The sequence below is a fragment of the Haliaeetus albicilla genome, chromosome 5 (assembly GCF_947461875.1).
Source record: "Haliaeetus albicilla chromosome 5, bHalAlb1.1, whole genome shotgun sequence".
NCBI lineage: Eukaryota > Metazoa > Chordata > Aves > Accipitriformes > Accipitridae > Haliaeetus > Haliaeetus albicilla.
The window spans coordinates 6,000,635-6,024,552 of record NC_091487.1 but is presented as its reverse complement, the minus strand read 5'-3'; the positions used below and the strand labels follow the sequence as shown (position 1 = coordinate 6,024,552).

Below are 23,918 nucleotides of genomic sequence, written 5' to 3'. Positions count from 1 at the left end.
TGTTCCTTTTTAAAAAAAAAGACCAAAACAAACTTCTTGATGTTTTAATAAGTCTGGTCTTAACTGACACTTGCTAAAGGGGTGTGAGGTGAACATAATTTCTATTCATCAGCATGGCAAGGCAGATGCATGTCATTGGGTACTAGCAATTTAACTTGCATAATATACTCTTAGTGCTTCTTAATTACAAAAGTGCATAAAGGATTAGCCTGGAAGAATAGATGAATACTGTCAGTTTTTAACTATTTTTTCTGGGAAGGTAGAGGAGATAGACAGGTGGCCACCCATCCTCCAGAGAAAGGAGATGCTAAAAATAAAGTGGAAGGTATCTATGCTGTTGCTGGTGAATGGCTTCTTGGTGGCTTCTGTTTGTCCCTGAGCACCTGGTGCATGTGTGTGGCCTGTGACAGGGAATTATTCTAGCAGCAAAAACTGCTGAGGGCCAGGGCTGCAGGGAGAGTGGAAAAAGTGACTCAGTGTGCCCTGAAGGCTCAACCATATAATGGAGCCTGCAGCAGTTGACTCTGACTTGTGTCTCTAAGCTGGTGATGCTGAGATTGTCTTCTGTGCTACAGACAGCCCTGCAGATTGTAAGGCTCTTCAGCTAGAGAAGCCTTTCTCTCCTGGGTGGAATAAGAGGTATGTTTTACAGTGGAAATACATAGTTGTGTGTGACCAGACCAGATATAATATAAGCTTTCTGATGTCTTGGTTGTGTTTAGCTGATGGGGCACATGACACTTTCCAAAAGGAGACAAACGTACATGAGCAGCAGGACACAGAGGGTCTTTTGAGTTAGACGGACTAGCACAAATGTGGTATTACTGAGATTCCTTTCCCCATAACAGCGGTTACCTCTTGCACAGCATCACACTGGGTGCATGAGAAGACATGGAGGAGCGATACACCCTTGTGTAACAAAGCAGTGCTAGGCAGCTTGCTGCTGCACTGTGTGTGTACAAATGCAAGTAATATTTATCTACATGCTGTTTGGGTGGGGAAATGAGGAGTGGGGGACCTCATCCTGGTGCCCATGAGCAAGACTGCAGAGGGTGATCTTTGCTCTTTGGAAGACTGAGGGGTGGTTCTGACAACCCCAACCTCTTACTAATATTCATTACTCCTGCGGCTCGAAGGTAAGAGCAGTTCACTTGTGAAACTGAGAACATACCCGCCAAAGCAAGTGAAGTTGTTGATGGTTGGAGGCTTCTTGCAGTAGGGCTTGACTGTGCCACTGCCTCCTGGAACTGGGAGGAGGACCTTACCAGATCTGCTGTGCGATGGAGGGCTGTTTGCTGTGTGCATGAGACTTGTGTGACCAGCTGTCCTGTGTGTGGTGAGTGGGGCCTTGGCTGGGATGGTCTTCTGCTGTTAAGCAATGGTACAGCAAGCCCAGGACTGAGAGGCACCTGCCTGGAGGGAGGTGGCTGGGAGCAGGCTGCTGCTGCTGCTGTGAGGTCCTCCATCTGTCCGGCAGCCTGAGCTGTGTTACTAGAGGCAACAGAGCCTGCCAAGAGCAAGCTGTCAGCTGGCTGGATCGCTGCTGGGCTACTGGTTCAGTGCTCTCTTGGAAACTCTCAGAGCACACAATGATTATATACATGAAACTTTCTGGAAGTGCCTCCATGGTGCAGTGCAGCATAGCAGCACTGCTGCATTAGCACAATGTTTGTCTGGGCTGTAACCTTTCTCCGCGGGGCCAAGGAGCTCATACAGGACATGGCACTAATGCAGCCCCAAAGTCTCCCGTTTTGGCTCCGGTCCTGTGTTGTGCCCTATTGACCCACCTTGTTCTCTGTGCAAGTTTCTTGGTTTCCTTCTGTGTCAATGCACAGAACGGGGCTTGCCATAACAGGCCTGAGACTTCAGTCTGATTAGCCCTGAGAAGCATCAGTCCTGGTCTTGGTAAAGGACAAACAGATTGATCCTCATCATATGCTTGCAAGTCTGATGCCTGCTGGGTAGAGCAGAGCACTCTACCACTGGGGCGAGAGCTTGGCAAGGTCTGTCTTGGGCTTCAGATCAAGACTGGGTTTTGTCTGGCATAAGACTTCAGGTTGGGTAGGCTAGGAACAGTAAAATAGATGGAGGGATCTGTTGCTTGGGATGCGTAGGAGGGTCTGCTCAGAACTGGCCATAGACAAGCATGCTTGGAACTTATCACCCAGTTATTTAAGGCCCTGGGTCAATAGGTGGTTATGGGTATGTGTAATCTTGGTTCCTTTTTCCTTTTCTAGGTCTTGCACTTTGGACTTGTCAGCCTTGCAGGCTTCTGGGCACATCTCAGCTATGAGTAGATCAATAGGATTTGGCATCTGTGTGGTCACCTGCAGCATCCTGCTCTTGTCCTCCAGTCCACCATGCCTTGCATCTCAGCCACTGGAGGAGAGGGACATGACAAAGGTCCAGCATGGCCCCTGGGCAGGGAATGGGGTAGAAGATGGAAGGACAAGTGTGCTGAACTTGAAAAATAACCTGGGCCCTTCTGAGCAGAGTGTCTCTGAAGAGCCATGTGGAGTGTCGGTGAAGCCTTCCGGGACACCCTTAAATGATGCGTTCACTGCAGAAGGAGAAACGCTGCCTGTAAGCCCGAGTCACGTCACCCCAGGCAGCCAGGGCCTGGATGCTCACACCTCTGCTGTGGCAGTGGCCGCTGGAGATGAGGAGGAGGTTGGTCCCACAAAGTCAGAGCTGGATGAGGACGACACGTTCAAGGCCATGCTGACCACAGCCGTGACCACACTGAACCCTGCTGTCCAGGAGGAGTCTGTTGGTGGCCCCATCAGTGAGACCACCACGGATGGTGGTGTTGAAGTAGAGCACAGCTCTACCGGCCTCTCAGCAAACCCCCTTTCTGGGACAGCTGAGGAGGAGGCAGAGAGCAGCTCCCACCCCTCAGCTGCACCCCAGCCCACACTGTATCCCAGCTCTCCCAGCTGGGAAGCGGCAAGTGACCACCCTGTCATCCTGACTCCCCAGGCTCATGGTGTGTCCTCCGAGGTGGGAACACCAAGAGCTCGCCCGGGGAGCCCTCTGAGGTCCCTGGCTGTGCGAGCATCCGTGGCTGCAAAACGTCCCCTTGTGGTGACCGAGGCCTCCCTCCGCCTGGAAGCAGGGACAGGCGTCGGGCGAGGAGAGCTGCCCACCGTGGCTGGCACCGTCCACCCTATGGACGCTGTGCCGCCCGACTGGGATGACACAAAACCGGGGGCCACGAGTCAAGCGGGAAGCACATCTCGTGAGGAGGTGACGGAGGACCTGGGGGCAACAGAACCATCCCAGACCCTGCAGGGAGGTGTGGGGGAGGAAGAGGATGCAACAAGGGTGCTGCCATCCCCAGCGTCCCTTCCACCAACTCCCGAGCTTGCCCAGGACACCAACTGCACGGTGCTGGTGCAAGGGGAGGAGTTGCCAGCCCCTTCCACAGGCAGCGGTGATGCTCTCCACGCTGCGAACCTGACGGGTGTAGACAAGGCATATCTTGATGTGCTGGAAAACATAAATGCAGTCACAGCGGAGGAGGGAAAAAGCATTCCGTCATCACAGCCGGAGGCTGCTGTGGTGACAGATACACAGTCCGATCTCTCTCCTACTCTGGAAAGCTCATGGAAAGGTAAAACTTGCCTGTTATAGACACTTGCCTCTAAAAGTGTAGGTTTAGGAGGGATGGTCTTGGGAATGTGTGCTTCCTTTCAGGGAGATAAAGTGGAGAAAGGTGTGATCTTAATACCTGCAATAGAGGTGGGACAACTCTTCCTGCCAGGAAAGGCTATGGATCTTTGTGGAGGGGTAGCAGCCTATATGGGTAATTCACATCCATAAAGTACTGCCTAGCCTTGGCTGTTCCTACACACGATGTCCCTGTGTACAGGTAGGCACAGTCTGTTGGGCGGCACCCTGTCCTGGGTGTTATGTGAAGCAACTGTGTTGAGCTGCCTCTTCTGCTCCTCAGGATGAGAGAGGGTGGCTGTAGTAGCAAACAGGGAAGCTGAGACTGGAAAGGCTGTGGCAGCTGAGCCTGGGGTTGAAGGGTGTACTTGAGTATGGAGGTCTCTTGAGAATTGGAGTTTCATCAGCAGAGACTTGGTGCTAGTTAAAAAAACCTTGGTTTGTTAACATTCTGCATGTGTGGTGTACTACCAAAGCAGGGGCTTCAGTTTTGGTGCTCACATAGTGGTTGAGGGGGAAAGCTGTAGCCTGGTTGCAGGCATCTTGCCTTGACCAGAGATATGTAAATCTGCTTTGAATAACCCTATGGTATGCCTCTCCTGTGACTAGGGAGGGAGCCCAGCCTCTGACCCACTGGTTAAACACTTTATTTCAAGGAGGATAACACTCCCCCAAGTGTCCCTTTGATACAGCAAGTACAAGGACCCAAAGGTGGTTCTTGCACTAGCTCAGTCTGAAGCCCTGCAAAGTGGTGGTGGTGGGGGGATAATTCCTGGAGGGGGTTAAATTAATTAGCTTCTGGGATCACCTGGCTCTCAACTGCTAGCTGTGGACACCTGCAGTCACTGCAGAAGATGCAGAGATGATAGATGGCTATAAATGCTTCCTAAATCCAGGAACAGGAGAGCTGTACCGGTAGCCTGTGAGTAACTGACATCTTCCATGACTTGACAAGGATGCTCAGATCAAAAGATCTGTCCAGAGCTCTATGCTGTCCTTTAACAAAAGCTCCTGGTGTTGTCTCCCCACCCTGGAGTGGAAGCTGTGGCCAGGCTCTGACTGTCCAGTGTTTGTGCCAACTCTGTTACTAGCAGGCAGAAATCTTCCTCCTACACAACCTGTCACAGGCTGATGGTGTCACCCTGTACTGTACTTACCTGCAGAGATGGCACCTTCAGCCTAATGACAATGTTTCTACTCAGTGTTTAAAGTATAGGCTCAATGCTAAAAAAAGTCTGGTCAGGTGTTGGGCAATGACATGTTCCTAGGCTGATGAGGACCATGAACTGGGGTTTAGGACTTTGTTTTGATTGCTGGGCATCTTTAATCTTGCCTCTCGAGCTACAGAGGCAAAAGGACAACTTCCCCTCACCGAATCCAAAAGATCTAGCTTTTTCTGTAAAAGAAGGGAAGCTAATTGCATGCTGGTGCTGAAACCTGACTGATTAATTTCTAGATTAATTTATAAGCACTTGACTTGTCAGCAGGTTCCTTCTCTGCTGTTTCCCAGATGTTGGGGAAACAACACTATCAATAAGACTTGTGCAACAAAATAAACCCTTCTACAAAGCTGAAGTCTCGTAGCCATGAGAGCCGGTCACTAAAAGCACTGCTCTAGCAGCCTCATATGCTTCAAATGGTATTTCACACCACAGGCCTTGCAGTGCTGTACTCACTTGGCATTGCTCCCCAGTGGGTCTGCGTGTCCCTCAGGGGCAATTAAGAAAATGAGGGCTGATTCTGCTGCTTTCATTCCTGTTACACCCATTCTCACATCTGTCTCTATGCTGTGCTGCTCTGATGATACTTGGCCGGACCTGCTGCTTGCTCCGTGGCTCTGGAAATGTTAATGCATGGAGTTATATTCCTTCAAATGTCTGCTCTTTTGCTGTCAGCTGTCCTGTGAGTTGGTCCTGACATGTGTTCTTGCTGTAGGTGTTACTCAGGAGGTGACAACAGTGGCCCAGGAGGCTGATGCTGCTCTGTCAGTTGTGACACTGGTGCCTGGTGCTACCCAGGGAACAGGAGCTGCAAGCCTGCCGCAGGAAAACAGTGGGGAGGACACCCAGATGCTGACTGCTCCTAGTACCACCCAGATGCTGGTGGCAACTGGTGCTTCCTCTATGGCGAACACTCCAGATGTAGAAGGTGGGGTTCTGCTTCAAGGACTGCAGGTTCATTTCCACACAAGATGAGATGGTAACATCTGAAATCAATATCAATGCTTGGACACTGAAGTCTCAACACACAGCATCTGTATTCTAAGTGACTTTTTTCTAGCCTTCTGCAGGCTGCCTCTAGCCCTGGGCTGCCACTGCTTTCTGCCCATGCTGCCAGATCTACCATGCTGAAATATGCCAGCATATGGGTTTTTGCCCTAAATAACAGTGGAGTAGAGATTTAAAAAAAAAAAAATTGCCTCCAAACAACCCCCACACATCTATGTTTGCTAGTGAGCTGACTTTTAGCCATAGACGTTTAAGCCAGTTTTTATTTTATGGAGGAACTAAAAGCAGTCACAGATTGCTGATGCTCAGGCCGAAGGGTGAAAATGTTTCATCAGGGTAACATAGGAGAAGCGGTGGTGGGATAGACACTCTCCTGCAAGAGTCTGGCAAGCCTGCATTGCTATTCACTTTCATTAAGGAATGGTGAGTTCTTATCAGGTTGATGTAGCTCATACAGAAATGCTTTAAGCAGTTGTGTTCATCTAGCTGCTGCCTACTGGCTTGACGTCACCTTGTCAGGTATGTGTAGGAGCCCGTCTTGTTGACAGGAGTGTAGCAAGGCTTCCCTTGGCACAAAACTGACTTTGAGCTTGAGCTTATTTCTGTAGTAGCAGGTACCACTGTAATGAAATGGCTGCTGGGCAGCTTTTCTGGTAATTCTTATATTGCAGGGCATAAGAAGAAAAAAACTATTTGCGTTGTATCTCTTAAATTAAGGTCCCCTCGTAGGGGAGAGAAGGCTCTTCTGGCAGTTTCCACTAATTAATTTGCTTCTGGGATTTAATTATAAATTCAGCTAACTTTTATCTTTGCAATAAGCAATTAGATCTGTCGCTTGGTTCAGATCTCAACTAGTGTCTTAGTGCTCTGATCTTGCTATGGGGTGGTGACTAGCAGTCCTCAAAGCAATGGAAGGAAAACCTAGCTGAGTTTTTATTAAGGGGAACCTCCTGTGCTGGCTGTCCTGGAGGAGAAGCTTTCATTACAGCAGGGTCACTTGACATGTCTTGAAAGAGGCAAGAGTTTAATAACTTCTTCCACTCTGAATTAAGTTTTCATTAAGGAGTTTGTTCTTAAATGGTGGGGGTTTTGATATTGCTGTGTCAACCTGTTGCTGCTTCCTGTCTTCTGTAGATCTCACAGATGTGGTCCTGGTCACCAGTGAGAAGGTTGTTCCAGCTCCTGGTGGATTGTCTGCTACCCAGTCTGGACAGACAGAGGAGCCATCCAGCAGAACTGTGGTCCTGGTAACTCCAGCATCAATGACATCTTCTGTCAGACGGACAGCTCTTCCATCTGTGAGGAGGATCAGTACAGCTGTGACCTATGGTCTGGACCGCCTGGAGTCAGAAGGTACCACTGATCCCAAGGCTAAGAGGCAGGCAGTTTCATGTGGAGCGGCACACTTGCCTTGACACCGAGTTCCCAGTTTGTCTGTTTGGCACACAGCTATGTGCATATGTTAGTGTTCCTAATAAAGTTGTTGAACAACCTGTCCTCCTCCAGGGGGTACAGGAAGCAAGCAATGAACAGTGTCATGGAGGATGCCTGAAATTCAGGTGGCTGTGGTGGAAGGGATGGGGCTTTCCCTTGGAGGGGGAGCAGCAGTGGTATTGCTGTTCCAGTAGAGTCTGGCTCTGTGCACCTCTAACTGCTGGTGTGTGCATCCATTGCTGAGCCTCTGTACCAGGTAATGCTCATGGGAATGTATTCAGACAGCTGGAGAGCCCTTGCCACCGTGCTGCTGAAATCCTCAAGGCATGCAATGCAGGGGGATGTTCAGCATGAGATGGCTACCCCAGTGTCCAGCTGGCTGAAACCTTGCCAGAACAAGTGATGCCCTATTTACGGTCCCTGTGTGACATTGCTGGGAGAGAAAAAGGATGCATCCCCTTTGAGATGGTTTTCCAACTCAAACCTACCTGCTAAGCTGCTGTCCCATCACTGGCTCTTCCAGCCTTGCCTCACCCCCCTGGGCTTCCTTCTCTTAAAGTGCCTTTGCCCACTGCCAGTCTTGGAGTCTCTGCTCCCTGACTGTCTTCAGACAGTTGAAAGCCAGTGATGCAAATTCCACTGGGGCAAATGCCCATCAGGAGAGGTTTAGGTGAAGTAAATCCTACTCTGGAGTTGGTCCGCAGCTCAGATCTGTTATCTCTTCAGCTCATCCATGATTTCCCTGCAGAGAATTGTTTCACTCCTGCTTCTTGCTCTTTTTTCCTACTTAAACTCTATCTGCTTGCTCATCTGTCCAGTTTTGTACTCCAGTGTCTGGACTGGCACCACCTGGCAGGGATTAATCTTTCTGCCTGTTTCGCTCCCCTTCCTTTATCTTGACCTTCTCTTGCATTTGTATTTTACTGCAAAGGTTGGCAGCCCTCCAGGGGTGGCATGCCAGATGGTATTTTTCTTCTGATTGGAGGTGGGGTGCCATAGACAACAGCTAATCAGCATCTTTTCTCTGCATGAAGCAATAACTCTCATTCCTGTTAAGTTTAGAGGGCAGCAGAAGCGGGGAGCCCTCCCCACTGCATGTGCGAGGTGCTGCAGCTCCTGCCCTCTGTCAGGCTTGCTGCTTGCTTTGAAGCCTGCCATCAGCTCTCAGCTACAGCACTCGCCCCTTGCCAGGATGAATGTTGCATATATCTGGCAAAGCAAGGATGTGGTGCTGATGATGGGAGAGTGGTGGCAGGGGAAGAAGGGGGGAAAACCTGATCTTTCAGGCTGGGAAATAAGGTCTCTGCTTAGCCAGAGCAGTATGATTCAGGAGGCTAAACTGCTTCTGAGCCCTCTGGGATCTCCTTTAGAAGCCTGGTTTTCTGCACAGGAAGATAAGAGATTTCTGTTTCAACTGAGCATTGGTCTGTATTTAATGAGACTTTGTGCATAGGCATTTAAAAAAACCTCTCTGCTCTGACATAGGACTGCTGCAACTTTCCTGGGTTCCTACTGAGTTCTCTTATGCAACCACAGGCCTGTTTTCTCTGCTCTTGAATATGCTCTGAGCTCCTCTAAGGGCAAATGTGGGCTGTAGCTAGGACCAGCTTTCCTAAATGATGACTTCAGCTAGAAAGCTGTGGGTTTCTTGGCTCTGGGGTATGGCTCTGCAGGTGCCTGTCATCCAAGGGACACGGTGCTCTCTGGTGTGCTGTGTGGTTTTGACAACTGGCACAGCTTTTGTGGTCTAAATCTCTGCTGATCAACGTAGACTTTAGTGCAGTGAGCCAGACTTTTTCCTGGTGTTAGGGATCACCAATCCACATGGTGTAAAATGGGACAAATACCACTTGGGAATAGGCTTTCTGCCTGGGGATGCTACTGCCCCAATTAAGCACAAAGGAAGCTTTTGAGCTGTGACTCTGATTTCTAATATCTCTTTCTCTGTGTAATGGCAATTAGGGGGTACCACATCCTCATGGTGGAGTGGTGTTTGGAAGTGTGCTTTCTGCTCCCCCAAAACTACAGCTCCTAGTGCTTGCTCTCAGAATATCTAGATGGTGCCAGATACAAGGTGCTTGGGAATGCTTTCCTGTAAGTGTACACTGAGCTCCAGCTCAGGGAGCTCAAACTTTTGGGGGATGCAAGGTCAGACATCACTGCTGTTGCAGGCGTATGTTGGAGTCCCTAATGAGGGATCCTGGCCCTTTGTGGGGAGGCTGTGCCTTCCTCACCAGTGGAAGAAGTGCAGGGAGCTGAGTGAGGTCAGCTGGTCTCTGCTGCCTTCCGTGGGGTCTTGCTGACTTGCTTCACTGAGGGCCTGGCTCATCATTAAATATAAACCCCTGCTGTTCAGCTAGCTCCGTTTCTTGGGGACCATCTGTGCCAAACTGCCTGTGGTTAATTGCATCAGTATATTCACCTACCTGGCTTGGATGCAAAACTGTTTTAAAAATCAAATTGCATGGACAAACATGAGGTGCTTTGACTATGTCTCCAGATAAGCTTATCCTCCTCTCTAGCGGACTCTGGAGAGATTAGCTGGCTAACAAATATTGTCCTACCTTGAATCTGTAGTGAGACTGGTTCTACTTGCCCTTCCTAGCCAGAGAAATCCTATAATGGGATTATAGGATGTGGGGACAGGACACAGCAGAGGATGAGGCTTACTTGTCTGGGAGACTAAATTACATATTTTGCTCCTCTGCCTAGAATTTGGGTGTCTTGCTAGCAAGCTAAAGACTGCAGCTTTCTCTGGAGGGCTTCTAGGTCCAAAGGGATATAATCTAGTTCAGCTTGCCCACTCAGGACCACTGTGTAAGGCCCCCAACACATTTTTGAAAGGTGGCTCTTTTGAAAGAAACCACATTCCTTTTGAACTAGCTTCCTTTGCTGTAATGTCTGCCATGGTAGGTATTGGCAGAGGTGGCTGCACACCTTAAGCATGGCAGCATTTGGCAGGTATAACTTTCCAAAGTGGTGGGTAGGTTGCAGTGTTCCCTCTTGTGCAAGATCCTTGGAGTTTTTAGTTGAAACCTGATGGACAGAGCACGACCGCAGCTGGCTCCCCCCGCTGGTCCTTAAGTAGCTCCTGTCACTGTTCCATAGGGATGTGATCCAGGGATGCACTGAGGCTAAGCAGAAGACCAGTTAGTGCACTTTCTACGAGGACCTTGAAGATCACGTTATCCTTATGCGCTAATCCTAAATGAGCGGTTGGTACAGAACCAGCCTGCTGCCGAGAGTGATGCCTCACCCATCGCAGCCTGGGTCACAAGCCGGTTCAGTTTGAACAGCTTACAGCACCATGGCCTGTGGCTGTTGGTGAGGGTGGGTCTGTATTTGTCAATACAGTCTCAAGGTTTGTTTTTTTCTGTGTGCCACCACCCTGCCTGGACAGCAAAAATTTGGCTGAAATGGCTGGAGATGGTGATTGTGGAGCAAGGTATGTGGGATAGAATGGGAAGATGTCTCAGCATTCATCAAACCATGCTAAGATTAATCTTTTCTGACATGTAAGGCAGATGTCACTGTGTTAGCTTCCAAGGCTGCCCAGATGCAGCAGTAACAGCTGTCTCTTGATGTACCTGTGTTTCAAACCACAAGTCCATAGGAGCCCTTCAGCTGATAGACCCCACATACTGCCCTTACTGTGTCCAGGCTCATCAGGAAAACAGTTTAAGCTCAATGCTACCCACTCCCTGCAGCTCAGTAAGCTCTACCGTGGCCTGCTTCAGTGTTAACATAGGATTTAGAGACTGTTTACTTGTTCTTCCCTTCATCTCAAAATCACCACAAATAATCCAGCTCTTGCTACTCTCCCATAGGTGTTTTGATGAGAAATAAAAAGTGTTGGTGTTTCTGATGTGCCTATTTTTTTGTGTGTACCCCTTACCCCCCCACATCCAAAACTGTTCTGCAACACTGTGTAAGCCCTAAGGCTGGTTCCTGCTTGGTCATCTAAGCTTGCTTCAAGCTGTTGCTGCTGGGGGTGAGCTGCTTACACAGTTTGGCTGTCATGTAGGTTGCTGGATGTGGAGGGTGCTTAGAGCTCTTGTGAAAGCAGGAGATGCTCTACCTGTGGTACAGTGTCAGGAACAGTCAATAGCTCTGTGAAAATGGGCAACATAAACTCAGCTGCTCTAGAGGGAGGAGATCTTCACTGTGCAGCTCTTGACTGTGAAGTGTTCCTGATTAATCAGGCTGGCTCTCAACAAGCAGCTGGTGGGATCCTGGGCTTTAGGGTGGAGGGGTTGGAAAGGCAGTTGGGTATCTGCTGCTGAGGACAGCACAGCGCCCTTTCCAGTACTCTGCCTGGGTAGCTGGTGTGTCCCCACGTAATGCGGTATTTGACTGTAGAGAAGCCCCTCAATGATGCTGAAATGTGGCTGGCACTGTCCTTGGGATCAACACATCCAGTGTCCTGCAGTCATGGGACACCTCCCCTCTGAAGCTTGGCTGTGGGCTTCACTGTGTTTGCTTCATCTGCTGTGTTAAAGGCTGTTCCAGAACGGCACCAGTATGAAGCTTTAGACTTTCTGACCTTAACATATTAATGATATTTTAACAATATCCTCTAGTCTTTGGGTTTAAACAGTTCCTGTTGCTCTTTGCTGACCTGTGTACTCAAGTTTACCGTTTGAAGAAAACCATAGCTTAACTAATTTCAGTAAGACAAGCTCTCCTAGTCGTCTTCTCTATTCTATGCCTCTTTCCCCTGCTTCCCCTGCATCTTGTTCTTCTTGTACAGTCATCTAAGCTGCTGTCATACTTCAGAAGTGAAGGCAGTGGTTGCCTTTTTTTCAGAAAATACTTCAGAACTTGTAGCCATTTACATAACTTTATAAAAGACCCTTCAAATTCTCCCTGCATTTTTCTTCTGAGCTGTGTCACAGTACAAGGATCCTTCTTTTTTTGGATGTGAAGAGTATTTTTGCTGGAAATCAAGGCTCTGACTGGGCTTGCTATTTGGACCTGACTGTATGGATTAAGAGCTGCCTCATTAAATCTCTGCAACCCCATTAAAAATTTAAATGAGGTTGCAGGGGTGTAAATAAGACAGGCACTTAGCCCAGCATGGTTAACTAGCCTGATACTATAATTCCTCACTGGGTCTTTGGATATCAGCTAAATTGGCAAGGAACAGAAGATTTAAAACAAAGCACAAGCAAAATGAATTAATTATTAAATGTTCTTGGTACACACTTTTGTCTTGCTTCCAATTTATTGCTGCCACTGAAATGGGAACTGCTATCCCTCTGGTGCAGGTTGACCTCCATGTTCTTCACAGTAGATGGTAGTTCATCCTTGATTCTCCTCTTTTGTAGCAGAAAACTGTTAAAAAAAAAAAGGTGTGACAATTTTGCATCAAACCCAAGCTTTTTAAATTTCTTTTCCTGAAAGTGTTTGACTGAAGACAACATCTCTGCTGCTTAATCTGGTGGTGACTTGTTTTGTTTAATGAAATCCACCTGGGAGTTGAAGGAGGGGTGAGGAGGGTGATCAAGCCCTTAATGAGTTAGGAGCTTGTGGGTGAACAGCGAAGAGGGTGTGAGGCTAATTAAAGGCTTGCTAAGAAGAGGAGGAAACTCCTGCTGCATGCAGCCTATGTGCTGAGCTCAGCCTTGTCAGTGCTTCCCTGCGAAGGGAGGCAGAATGTGATCCAGCCACCCTGCTCTGCTACGGATGCGCTAGCAGCTCTAACAAAACTAAAACCACACGATCTCTCAAGTGGCTGGCTATACCAAATGATGTGCTCTAGGGCTTTATCTCTCAAATACCTTATCTGCTGTGCTTTATGGTCTTTAACAGCAACTCTTGCAAGAATCTCTTGGAATGGCTTAAAGCATCATTGCATCGTCTTTCCCAGATGTCTGGGAAGCGGCATGTGCCTGCCCAGCTGCTCTCTGGGTGGAGGTGAGCTGCACAGTTGTTTTACTCTTGGTTTTTGGGGAGGGGAATGACACTTCTGTAAGAACTTTGTTCTTTGTGATATTCTGGCACTGTTCTGCCTCCAGCAGGTTAGATGACATTTCTTAGCCTGACCCACATTGGTTTCTGTTCTGGCCAGGCCATGCTTGAATTTTTTAATGGTATTTGACTTCTCATTTGTCCAAAAAATTAGAGTTTACTTAAATATCACTTTAATGTTGTAGCTTTCCCGTGCTTATCTTCAAGCTTAAACAAAACCAACAGAAAACCCCTGCAGTTGTTACTGAAAAATAATTGGACTGTGTAGGTGAAAGTTTTTAATGAGTTGTTGTTTGTTTTAATCTGGGGATTAAGCAGTTCACCCTTGCAGCTCTAGCGAGGGGGATTCAGATAAGCAGGTATGTGGCAATTTCTTCTGAAGGCTCCGCAAGGAGTGTTTTCTTCTGGAGCTGCAGATGGCTAGGGTACTTTGGTGTGGGTGGGATAGCGTTGCTCATGGGGCTTCTCTTGGGAGCTTTGGGCATCAGGACCAAGGCAAACCACCCTGCAAATTGGTTTAGCTCTTTCATTTCTGATTCCTGCCTTGTGCAGGTGGGATGCTGTCCCTCTTGTCGATCTGATGCAGGAGGCAGTGACTAGAGCACTGGCTTCTTACCTTTTCTTCTGGGAAGAGTCATAGACTATTTTTTTAAATAACAAGCTATCCTTAAATGCGGGCGGAGATCTCATGGTGTGTTTCCTCCTGGCTGACATCAATACTTCAGGCCATGTGGGTGCAAGGACAGGCCAGCAGTGTCGTTCTGAACCTCTTCATGAAAATACCCTGGGAAGAAGCACTGCCCTTGACAAAGGACAGTGAAGGCTGCAGGAGGGTGATCAAGGACTTAAAAAGAAGCATGAGCTCTGACTAGAGATGAGCTGAGTGGGCTTGCAGTCATCTTCCCTTTTGGCATCTGATAGGACTTGAGTTAAAACCTTGGTACCCTGGAGGCTGTTGCCCATAATAACAGGTCCACCCTTCCCTAATCTACGTCATCTGTGATGGATCCATGCTGGGTTTGTCTAGAAAATGAAGCTTAAATCAAATGTTTTCTTAACTCTTGGGCTGTTGGTTGTTCCTTTCCCAGGCAGCGTGGTTGAATTGGATAGGTCTGAAGAGACACCATCAAACAGGTTTTTGCAAGAAAAAGTAGAATTAACATCTCTGCTAGGGTTTATTTTTTTGTGATTGGAAAAAAACCCCATGCTGTTAACCCCAGCCAGCAACTAAGCACCATGCAGTTGCTCACTCTCTTCCCCCACCCAGTGGCATAGGGGAGAGAATCAGGGGAAAAACAGGAAAACTCGTGGGTTGAGATAAAAACAGTTTAATAGGACAGAAAAGAAGAAAATAATAATGATAATAATAAAATTACAATAATAATAACAAAAGCATTGGAACATACAAAACAAGTGATGCACAATGCAATTGCTCGCCACTTGCCGACCGATGCCCAGTCAGTTCCTGAGCAGCGATCCATCCACCCCTGGTCAACTCCCCCCAGTTTATATACTGGGCATGATGTCACATGGTATGGAATACCCCTTTGGCCAGTTTGGGTCAGCTGTCCTGGCTGTGTCCCCTCCCAACTCCTAGTGCCCCTCCAGCCTTCTTGTTGTCTGGGCATGAGAGGCTGAAAAATCTTTGACTTGGTATAAACACTGCTTAGCAGCAACTGAAAACATCAGTGTGTTATCAACATTCTTCTCATACTGAACCCAAAACATAACAGTATACCAGCTACTAGAAAGAAAATTAACCCTGTCCCAGCTGAAACCAGGACACATGCCCACAGCCCTTTTCCACGTGAAAGCATTTTGTTGAGAGAAGTGAACTGCCTTCATCTCTCTTGTTCTGCCCTGTCTACTTACAGGTCATGATCGTTAAATCTGGACTGATTTGAATGCCCTCACTTCTTAAATCACCTCTTTTTTTGTCTTGATTTTTATACTGGTTAGTTCAACAGCTGCATACCTCAGATTAGAAGAGCTGTTCTGCAGCAAACGAGAGAGCAAACTTGGTATAGTCCATACTGTGTATTCTGCAGCATTCTGGTTTTTTGCCTTTAAAATAGCCTTGTGTTGCTAAACTGACTCTCTAGCCTGGCCCGGTGTGAAAGCAATTTTGTGGTGAATGCTGCTGGAAATGCAGCTCTTAGGAATGATTGTTTCTGGTCTTAATACAGAATCAGACCCGTGGTCCCTGCTGAATATCTTTTGCCTTTTTTTTTCCTTTTTTTTTTTTTTTTTTTCAAAAGCTCTTCGGTGCCTCGTATCCCCTGTGACAAGCGATGAGCCAGGACTGAAAAAGCAAGTGTGAATCCCCTCAGATTTGGCAGGGAGGGGGGAAGTAGGTTAGGATCAGAATCCAAATCTCTCCTTGTGCTGTCTTTGCAATGTCGAAGAGCCCTCTGCTGGGACATGGTTTCTGCAGCGCTTGGGCTTTGGCAAGCAGAGGCTCCCAAAAAAAGCATCAGCTCAGCTCTGCTGCCAGAGGTACGTTCCCTCTCCTAGATGGAGCAAGGATTTTCTTCTGTTACAGAAAAGCTTTGGACATGGAATTTCCTTTTCTCTTGAAACTGATATGGGTAGGGTTAGGTCATCTTGCTTTGTGTGATAAGATCCCACCCAACAGATGCGTTCTTTCCAATAGTCTCTTTCCTTGGCTCTGTGCAATAGGCCAGATGCTGATACTTCACATGAGAGGCCATGCTTGATTTGGCTCCCCTTCCAGAGCAAAGCATTTAAGACTTCATTCATGCAACGCAGTCTGCAAATACCCCAGATAGTTTTGCAGTGAACATGGCTGGGTTTAGCTGAACTCATCAATATGAGGGTTTTACCCTGCTGATTTTGCATAGCTTCTATGCCCACTGCTTGCTCAGGTATCGCGACCCATCACAGTGCAGTACTCTGCCCAGAAAGCTGTCTGCACGTGAGGAGAGCCCATCTACGTTCCTACCAGCCATCTCCTTCCAAGCTGTCCCAAGCAATTGTTCTTGGCAGCATTTTGGAGATATCGGATGGTGACGTTATTGCTAGTCACATGAAAGCAGCAGATTAGTAATAAAAGAGGGTTGTCCTAGAAAGGTCTTCCTGCCTTGACAGTCAGCTGTGATCATAAAAGCAATGCAGAAAATGAACCTCACGGGGAGAAAGCATTTGGCAGAGACTTCTTAATGCCTATTCTTCCTGTTCTGGCATGAGAAGGTAGTCATAGACCCCCCCATCCCTAATCCTGTCATTATTTACACTCCTCTGCTTCCTATACTGTATGTGCACATGGGTGACCGAGGACCAGTGCTGCCGTATGGGTGTGAAGTGGATGGGAGTAGAAGATAAGCCACGGGATGCATGGTGGATGAGAAACTTCGGTGTGACCCTGCTGCGCTGTTCCTTTGTGAGTGGCTCCAGTACACACAGGAGGAAAAGAAACTTCTTGAAAAATAGAATTTTTCTCAGTGGTGTGTCCCCCCAGTGTGTGTCATAGCGCAGGCAGGGGTCATCGTGCTCCATAGTGCTCTCCTTTCCTTCATGGGCACGTTACGCAGGTGGGTTCTAGATCTGCGCTCTCTGCAGCCATCGCTCAGTGCTCGTACAGGAGAGGTCTTGGCATACTTCACCTCCCTGAAGTCATGTGAAGAGCGGGCTCACCACTGGAAACCTATTAGCGCTGGCTGCTGGTTAATCACAACTTACTTGGCACTCAGACCCTACAGTGCTGGGTACCATATAAAATCACAGCTTAGACGATTGTGAAATATAACAATGCTCTGCGTTACTGTCTAGACATCATTGTCCTCTGAGTTTGGTGTGAGGGAGGCTGGAAAGGGAAAGGACAGAGAAAATGAAAACTCCAGGTTTTGTCCTGCAACCTCCTTTTTAGTTTGGGTTTGTTTTTTTTTTCAATTTGAATTCAGTTTGTGACTGTGAGTGAATCTATCACCTTGCTGCTCTTGCTGCTCAGGGCACAGCAAGATGTTTCTCTTGTGTGCTAAACCTGACAAATGATGGTTTCTTGAATCTTCTGAGGAGTAAAAGTGTTTGCAGACATTAATGGAAAATATCTAAAGATAGAAACATCCTGCTTCGGTGAAGGTTTCTTCAACTGCAAACAGAGGCCCTGAACTAACTCCATTGCCTTGAGCAAGGTTATGACAACAGTGGCTTCAGCTCCAGCTTACTACATACCGTTATACCAAAACCCCTTTCTTCATTGCCGTCGCAGCCTGTTTGTAGCACGTTGCTGACGGCAGTGATTGCACCCATCTCATAGCAGCGCTGCAAGTAATTCAGGTTTCCTCCTGCTCGGGAGGAGTGTGGCTTTCTGCAGCTGCGTGAAGCCCATAGAGAAGCATGAAGCCCGACTAAAGTGATCTATGAGGAATGGGTTGTTGGTACTTTGAGTTGCCAGGAGGAAGAGCTGACCCTGTGGTCCTTTTTTCTGCAGCATGGCGTGGTCTGGAGGTGCCAAGGTCCCTCTTTGCAGTTGATTTGCGAGGGCCCTGCTCCCATCGCGGGCTGAGGTTTTTACTTGCGGGATGATGGCTGTTGTCCGGCTGCTTCAGTAACCCAGGTTCCTGCTGGGTCAGGGAAATGCCTCAAGAAGGAGGTGTGAGGTGGTCTCGTATTTCTCTGCTGAGCCATGAAAGTTATCATGGATATGTACAGTTTTGTAATGAAAAACCTTTTTTTGAAGCAAGCGTAGGGAGATTTTGCCACCTTGAAATAGCAAATCCCATCCTGTGGATATCACCAGTGTTGCTAATAGATCACTACAGAGTCCCATGATAAAGCCCAACCATTGCTGTTTCTGGTGACTACTAATAAAGCTGGGAACCCCCCAAAACTCTGCTAAAAATTTGTTATTTTGTCTTAGACTTGTTTTCTTGGTGCTCTCCTATAGCTCCTCCAAATCTGAAAATTTGAATGCCTGTTACAAGGTTGTCAAGTCCTTCAAAACTAAAATCTTTGACACATGAACTGAGAATCTCATTTTCCTGGGGATTCCTGCTGCTCCGTCTTTCTTAGGTTGTACAGTAGTCACAGCAGGAAGGTGTTAATTTTCTTGGGTTTTTTTGCTTTTCTGTTTCAATGAAGGCAAAACAGAGCCTGCTTTACAGAATACAGTGCTTATTTAGTCTGTCCAAGAGTGGCAGATTTTGGATTTCTTCACTCTTGGCGATGAGACTTTAACTGCCCTAAACTACTGTTGTATAACTACAACTGCAGTAGAAAATACGAACGTCTGCTTGGGCTGTAAGTGTTTTTCAGTGCTGAAAACTCCTGGTGTTACTGGGAGACAAGACAGGATACCATCCCTCCTTGACAGGTCCACGTGGCACATCACAAGCAAGAGCTAGGATTCGGTGCATGCAAATAGAATAACAGGATCAGCTTATATGTAACATAAGAAGATCTATAGAGCAAGGATGGCTCATAGCTGAAACTGCTATAGGTGCTGGGTACCTGTGCTTCAGCGAGCAAGGGGCACTTTTGACCACTGTCAGGCATTCAGAAGTGTTCCTAGATTCATGTCTGTGGCCAAGCAAAATTTATACCTGCATTTTTTTTTTGGTTGGAGGCTAGTGCCTTGACCATAAGGCACTAGCATTTCATTATATGTTCTCCTTTTTTGTCAGATGAACCTTAGCCAAAACTGAAGAGTATATACAGTTTGAGGGAGCTGAGGTTGTTTAGTCTGGAGAACAGGAGGCTGAGGGGGGGAGACCTTATCGCTCTCTACAGCTACCTGAGAGGAGGCTGTAGCAAGGTGGGGATCGGTCTCTTTTCCCAGGTAAAAAGTGATAGGATGAGAGGAAACAGCCTCAAGTTGCACCAGGGGAGGTTTAGATTGAATATTAGGCAAAATTTCTTTATTGAAAGGGTTATCGAGCACTGGAACAGGCTGCCCAGGGAAGTGGTTGAGGCACCATCCCTGGAGGTATTTAAAAGATGTGTAGACATGGTGCTTAGGGACATGGTTTAGTGGTGGAGTTGGCAGTGTGAGGTTTACGGTTGGACTCGATGATCTTAAGGGTCTTTTCCAACCTAAATGATTCTATGATACACAAAATAGTTCACAATGGGCTGCAAATGCACATGAAAATCCGAATACCTTCTGAATCTGCTGGGCTTTGCACTTTCAGTCCTTGCTACTTTCAGTCTCTTCTGTTTCTTTTCTTTCAAGCTGCTGCTGAGGCCTCCAAAAGGCCAAAAAAGTGCCAATTTAGGAGGGAAAATGTGATTTTTGTAAAAGGCTCTTATGTGAAGCACAAAACTCCAGCTTGAGGTTCAGCTGTGTGAACATTCTGATGTGCTTGCTTCCATTTTCCATCTTATGAGACTACCAAGCGTTATGTGCAGCCTGCCCACGGCTGCTGGACTCCTCTTGCACCTCTGCTTCTGAAATCCAACATTTGTGAAGTCTGTGATTTTTTTAAAGTGTAGCTTCCTCCTTGTGACCACCAAGTGGTGCTCTGCACTGCACCTTGCAGCAAGGCAAGCTGTTGGCATTTTGGGATGGGGGCTTAAAAAGCTGTTTTCAGAAGTAGGAATGAGCTAGAGAGGAGGAGGAAAAAAGTTAAGAGCCTTTTCTTTTCCCCCTTGCAGCAGTTGTGCTACCAGGACTACATTATTCACAGCTTTATGCTGTGGCTGCGTGATGATTGATGTACTTTGGTGATGATCAGATGTGATAAGTAGTCTCAGCACTTTCAATTTGGGTGTTCAGCTTGGCTGCCTGCTAGACCTCGGAGGTACAGAGATGGCTATCTGCTGCTTCAAACTAGATCCTGGCAGGTGTCTTTGATTTGGCTTGCTAAAATCACAAGAAGCTTCTAAAAACCTTGTCCCAAACTAGTTTTTCAGCCATAAAAATCAGATCCCTGTTTTCTCTTGGCTGCTTTTTCACCCAGTGCATCTAGGGAAAACCTCTCTTCATGTTCCTCTTTGGTGTGCTAGCTGTTTAGTGTCTTTGCTATTAAAGTTTGGAAATGTTTATAGCTGTGTTGCTCTCAGCAGAGGCAAAAGACCTACATTAACTTGTCTTTGCAGGTTTCCTGCAAGCACTCTCCAGGTGCCATTCTCAGGTTTACAGAAGCTGTGTATTTTGTATGAAAACATGCAGTTTGATAGAGAAAATTCTTACATTGATTTGAAATGACGGGCCCATTATAAGACAGAAACTGCCTATAAAACATAATGGGAATTTAAGGAGCTAACTACATCCCTGTAAGCTCCATTAGATGCTCTGTATGGTATAATTTTTACAGGAGTGATCATTCCTTTCCAGGTACTGAAAGCCATGCTATAGCAGGATGATGCAGCTAAATTCAAACAGCAGCTCATTTGTATGAAATGCAGGGCTAGAATTGAAAGGTGGCAAGCAGGATTGTCTTGTCTGGTGAGCTGGAAAAAACATGCAGTGTTTTAAAGCAAATCCTTGAATTAGAAGGAAAGGAGATGCCCTGTAACAGCACAGTGAATGCCATGTTTTTATAATGTGCACTGATTTCTCTAGGTATTCCAATCTGGAATAGAGGCCAAAGGAAGGAGGCCAGCTTCCCCAAGTTAATTCAAGTTGGATAGCCACCAACTAAATAGCTTCCCCAAAGTTCCCCAGTTTGTTTCTTGAGTATTTTGTTGAACAGCTGTGCTGGAGTGCCATTGCATCCCACAGCAGAAAGAAGAGTGAAGCATCATCTGCTTTACTTACAGCAGGTATGATATGTGCAGGTGTCCTACCACAGCTGCTCCATCTTATTGCAGTGTCTGTAACCTATATGAGGTACAACTCCAACAGAAATAAAGGGATATCTAGATAACAGGTGTTGATTTTGCTAGATCATTAGTTTTTAACATGGTCTTAGACCCGCGGCTAAACCAGCTGCTCAGATGCAGGGTGATGAGCTGTCCCAGTCTGAGTACCTCAGGAGGGAGTTTTTCTACAAGGCTGAGCAGAGCTTCATGTAAATTAGATAAAGTGCATAAATATTATGTTTTAGTTTCCAGCTTTGAAAAACTAACCATCATGTCATTATTCCAGATACTATCTTTTCATGGTGGGTGGATCCATTAGTAGCTATTAAACAGCTCGGATACAAATTCTGGCTCAGGAATTCCCTGAGTCTTTGATAACTAAAAGCTAGGAGGAGAGACTGTGGGAAGACTGGTTCTGTGTGTGCCTTGCCCTAGTCTTTCTTCAGCATTTGCAGCTACTTGTCGTCAGAAATAGGATGTGGGCAGAAAGGACCGTTGGTTTGATCCTGTATGGTCATTCTTGTGTTGCCGTTTTAGATTCTAGCAATGACATATGGCTTAAATATTTACCTCTCTATGTGTTAACAGTACAGTCAGCTTTGGAATAAGATGGGTATCTGCTCTAGTGGAGAATCTGCAAGGATTTCCTTGGCGTCACATTTACCTGCTCTCACGTGAAGCGTTGGCTGTGCTGCCATCTTTCCAGTGCTTAGTTAAGTCTTCCTTGGTCATATCTTTGTCTGGTGTAAATCCATTGTGATGGGACTGCTGGTATAAACCTGCTGAGAATCGCTGCCATCACCGCTATTGTCCCGCACCCAAGAGCTGATCTGCCAGCACGCATCAAAGCGAGATGCTTTTTCTGGAGAGGGGACCATATCAGTCTAATTGGGCAGGAAAGCGGTGCATGTCCTTTCCAGAGCTGTGAAAGGCTTAATAAAAGTTAAAAATAGAACCAACTTATTGCTGCCTCCAAGATTGGAAATCAGGGAAATAGTTCTCACTTGAGCTGAAATTAGTTGAGCGGAGAGGACTATAGTTATATATACTCAGGTATTTGTACACGTATACATGCTTGCTTGTATTCCGCTATTAGGAGGCAAAATAACAGTATTTCCCACTAATGCATTTGACGGTCTAAGACAACATCTCATTGTTACTTGGTAACTTCCAAATTAACCCTTTTGGGAGTCTTTCTTGTTAGAAAACAGGTATGAGGTCTGCCTTTGGAGAAGTGGTATCAGTTGGCTGTCTTGGTGCTCACTTATAGACATGTATGAACCTTCTGTCTTGTGGGATCTTTCCTAATGTTGCTTTTGTGTCTCCCTGGCCAGAGGGTGAGGAAGAGGAAGAGGATGAAGAGGAGGAGGAAGAAGAAGAGGAGGAAGAGGAAGATGAGGAGGACAAAGACATAGACTTGATGGATGAAAGCATGGAGGGTGACACAGAGCTGCCAGGTTTCACGCTTCCAGGCGAGACCTCCCAGGAGCCCATAGCTGGCCTGGAAAACCCTGTGGCCCAGCTGGCTGGGGTATCCTACCAGGTCCCTGACACCATCGAGTGGGAGCAGCAGAACCAGGGTCTGGGTAAGAGAAAAAGCCCCTTCTTCCTTTAGCCTTACAGAGGACATGTCTTCTGCTCTTCACTTTGCGTGGGACCGTCCCTCATGCTGGGAAGTCTCACGGGTTGGCTCTCAAGCTAAACACAGAGCAGGTTCATTTCTGAGGAAACCCCATCCACCAGTGACAACTGGTTGAACTGGGATGGGTCTCAGGCAGTGTGACCTGAGTTTTCATTTTGGGGAGAGCTGCTCTGAATACTCCAGACCTGCTCCTTCATTCCCAGAGCTTAGTGTCGTCTTGCTCCAAGGGTGGACAAATAAATAACTTCTCAGGTGAGATTCCTGGGGAAATTTCAGTTCCCCTTGCCTGAGATGGGTTTGTGCAGGGATATAAATCCTGTGAGGACAAAGCGAGCAGGGTAGGTGGGTTGATGCTCATCAGCCTGTTTGCTACTTCAGCAGCTTTTTTCAAAGTGCCACTTTTCTGGCATTTTTAAAGGGTGTATGTTCCAGGTATGGGACCCTATGCTGGCAGTGTTAAGCAAGACAAACCTGCAAAGCCTCTGTAAAGCTTTATGCAGTTTATTCCCACTGTACATATAGGCCCTGTGTTTAATGACTGGACTAATTTATTCCACCTACAAATATCTTATCAGTGTCTGTATGTGTGATGTCCATCTGATACAAGTCAAAGCTGGTGTGGGACAAGGTAGAGTTTGGAAGGGAACTTGGCCAGCTTGGCTAAGGGCACTGGGATCATTTCCCAGCACACTCAATTTCCAAGCCAAGCCCCGTCAAAAGCAGTGGGAACCTTTCAGGTGAATTGGTGGGAGCTGAACCACATCTATACAGAAGGTGTCTGTGTGTGACTATTAGAGAACTAGCTGTTTTGAGAAGCTTATCAAATAAAGAAACCCCAAAACTCTTTTATATATTGTTATAAGAACTATCACTTCCCCATGATGTTTAATTCTGATTCAACCGGGCGGTTCTCCCCCTGTAGTGCTGTTTCTAGCCTGCTTTAGCGTTGTTAGCTTCCTTTGAATTGAATCAAAGAGCATCTTTCAAGAACTCCGTGGGAGGGTTGCTCTTTGAGGGCAAATTGAGTTTGCATCAGGTCTGATATCTCCCTGTCCCACTAACTCTTGCTTGAAAAACATAGTACTGGATGGTTACCATGTCAGATCTGTTTCACGTGTCCTGTTATCCCATCAGGCTGGACAAGAGCTGTGTGAGGGGAATAATTCTAAGTCTTTAAGGCTTTCTGGGTTGGCATTGGCAAGCTGGATTAAAGA

The 23,918-nt window shown here is 47.0% G+C and overlaps 1 protein-coding gene across 3 annotated transcripts in view; it reads left to right on the top strand.

Annotated features, from left to right (window-relative positions):
- ARMH4 (armadillo like helical domain containing 4) overlaps positions 1-23,918 on the top strand; it is a 73,178-nt gene that overhangs the window by 3,836 nt on the left and 45,424 nt on the right. For all 3 annotated transcript variants that reach the window (XM_069783149.1, XM_069783147.1, XM_069783148.1), the window contains exons 2-5: positions 2,238-3,613; positions 5,605-5,817; positions 7,032-7,250; positions 22,397-22,648. In XM_069783149.1, the coding sequence (XP_069639250.1) occupies positions 2,290-3,613; positions 5,605-5,817; positions 7,032-7,250; positions 22,397-22,648 (2,008 nt within the window). In that variant the 5' untranslated portion in view covers positions 2,238-2,289. The remainder of the gene's footprint in view (positions 1-2,237; positions 3,614-5,604; positions 5,818-7,031; positions 7,251-22,396; positions 22,649-23,918) is intronic.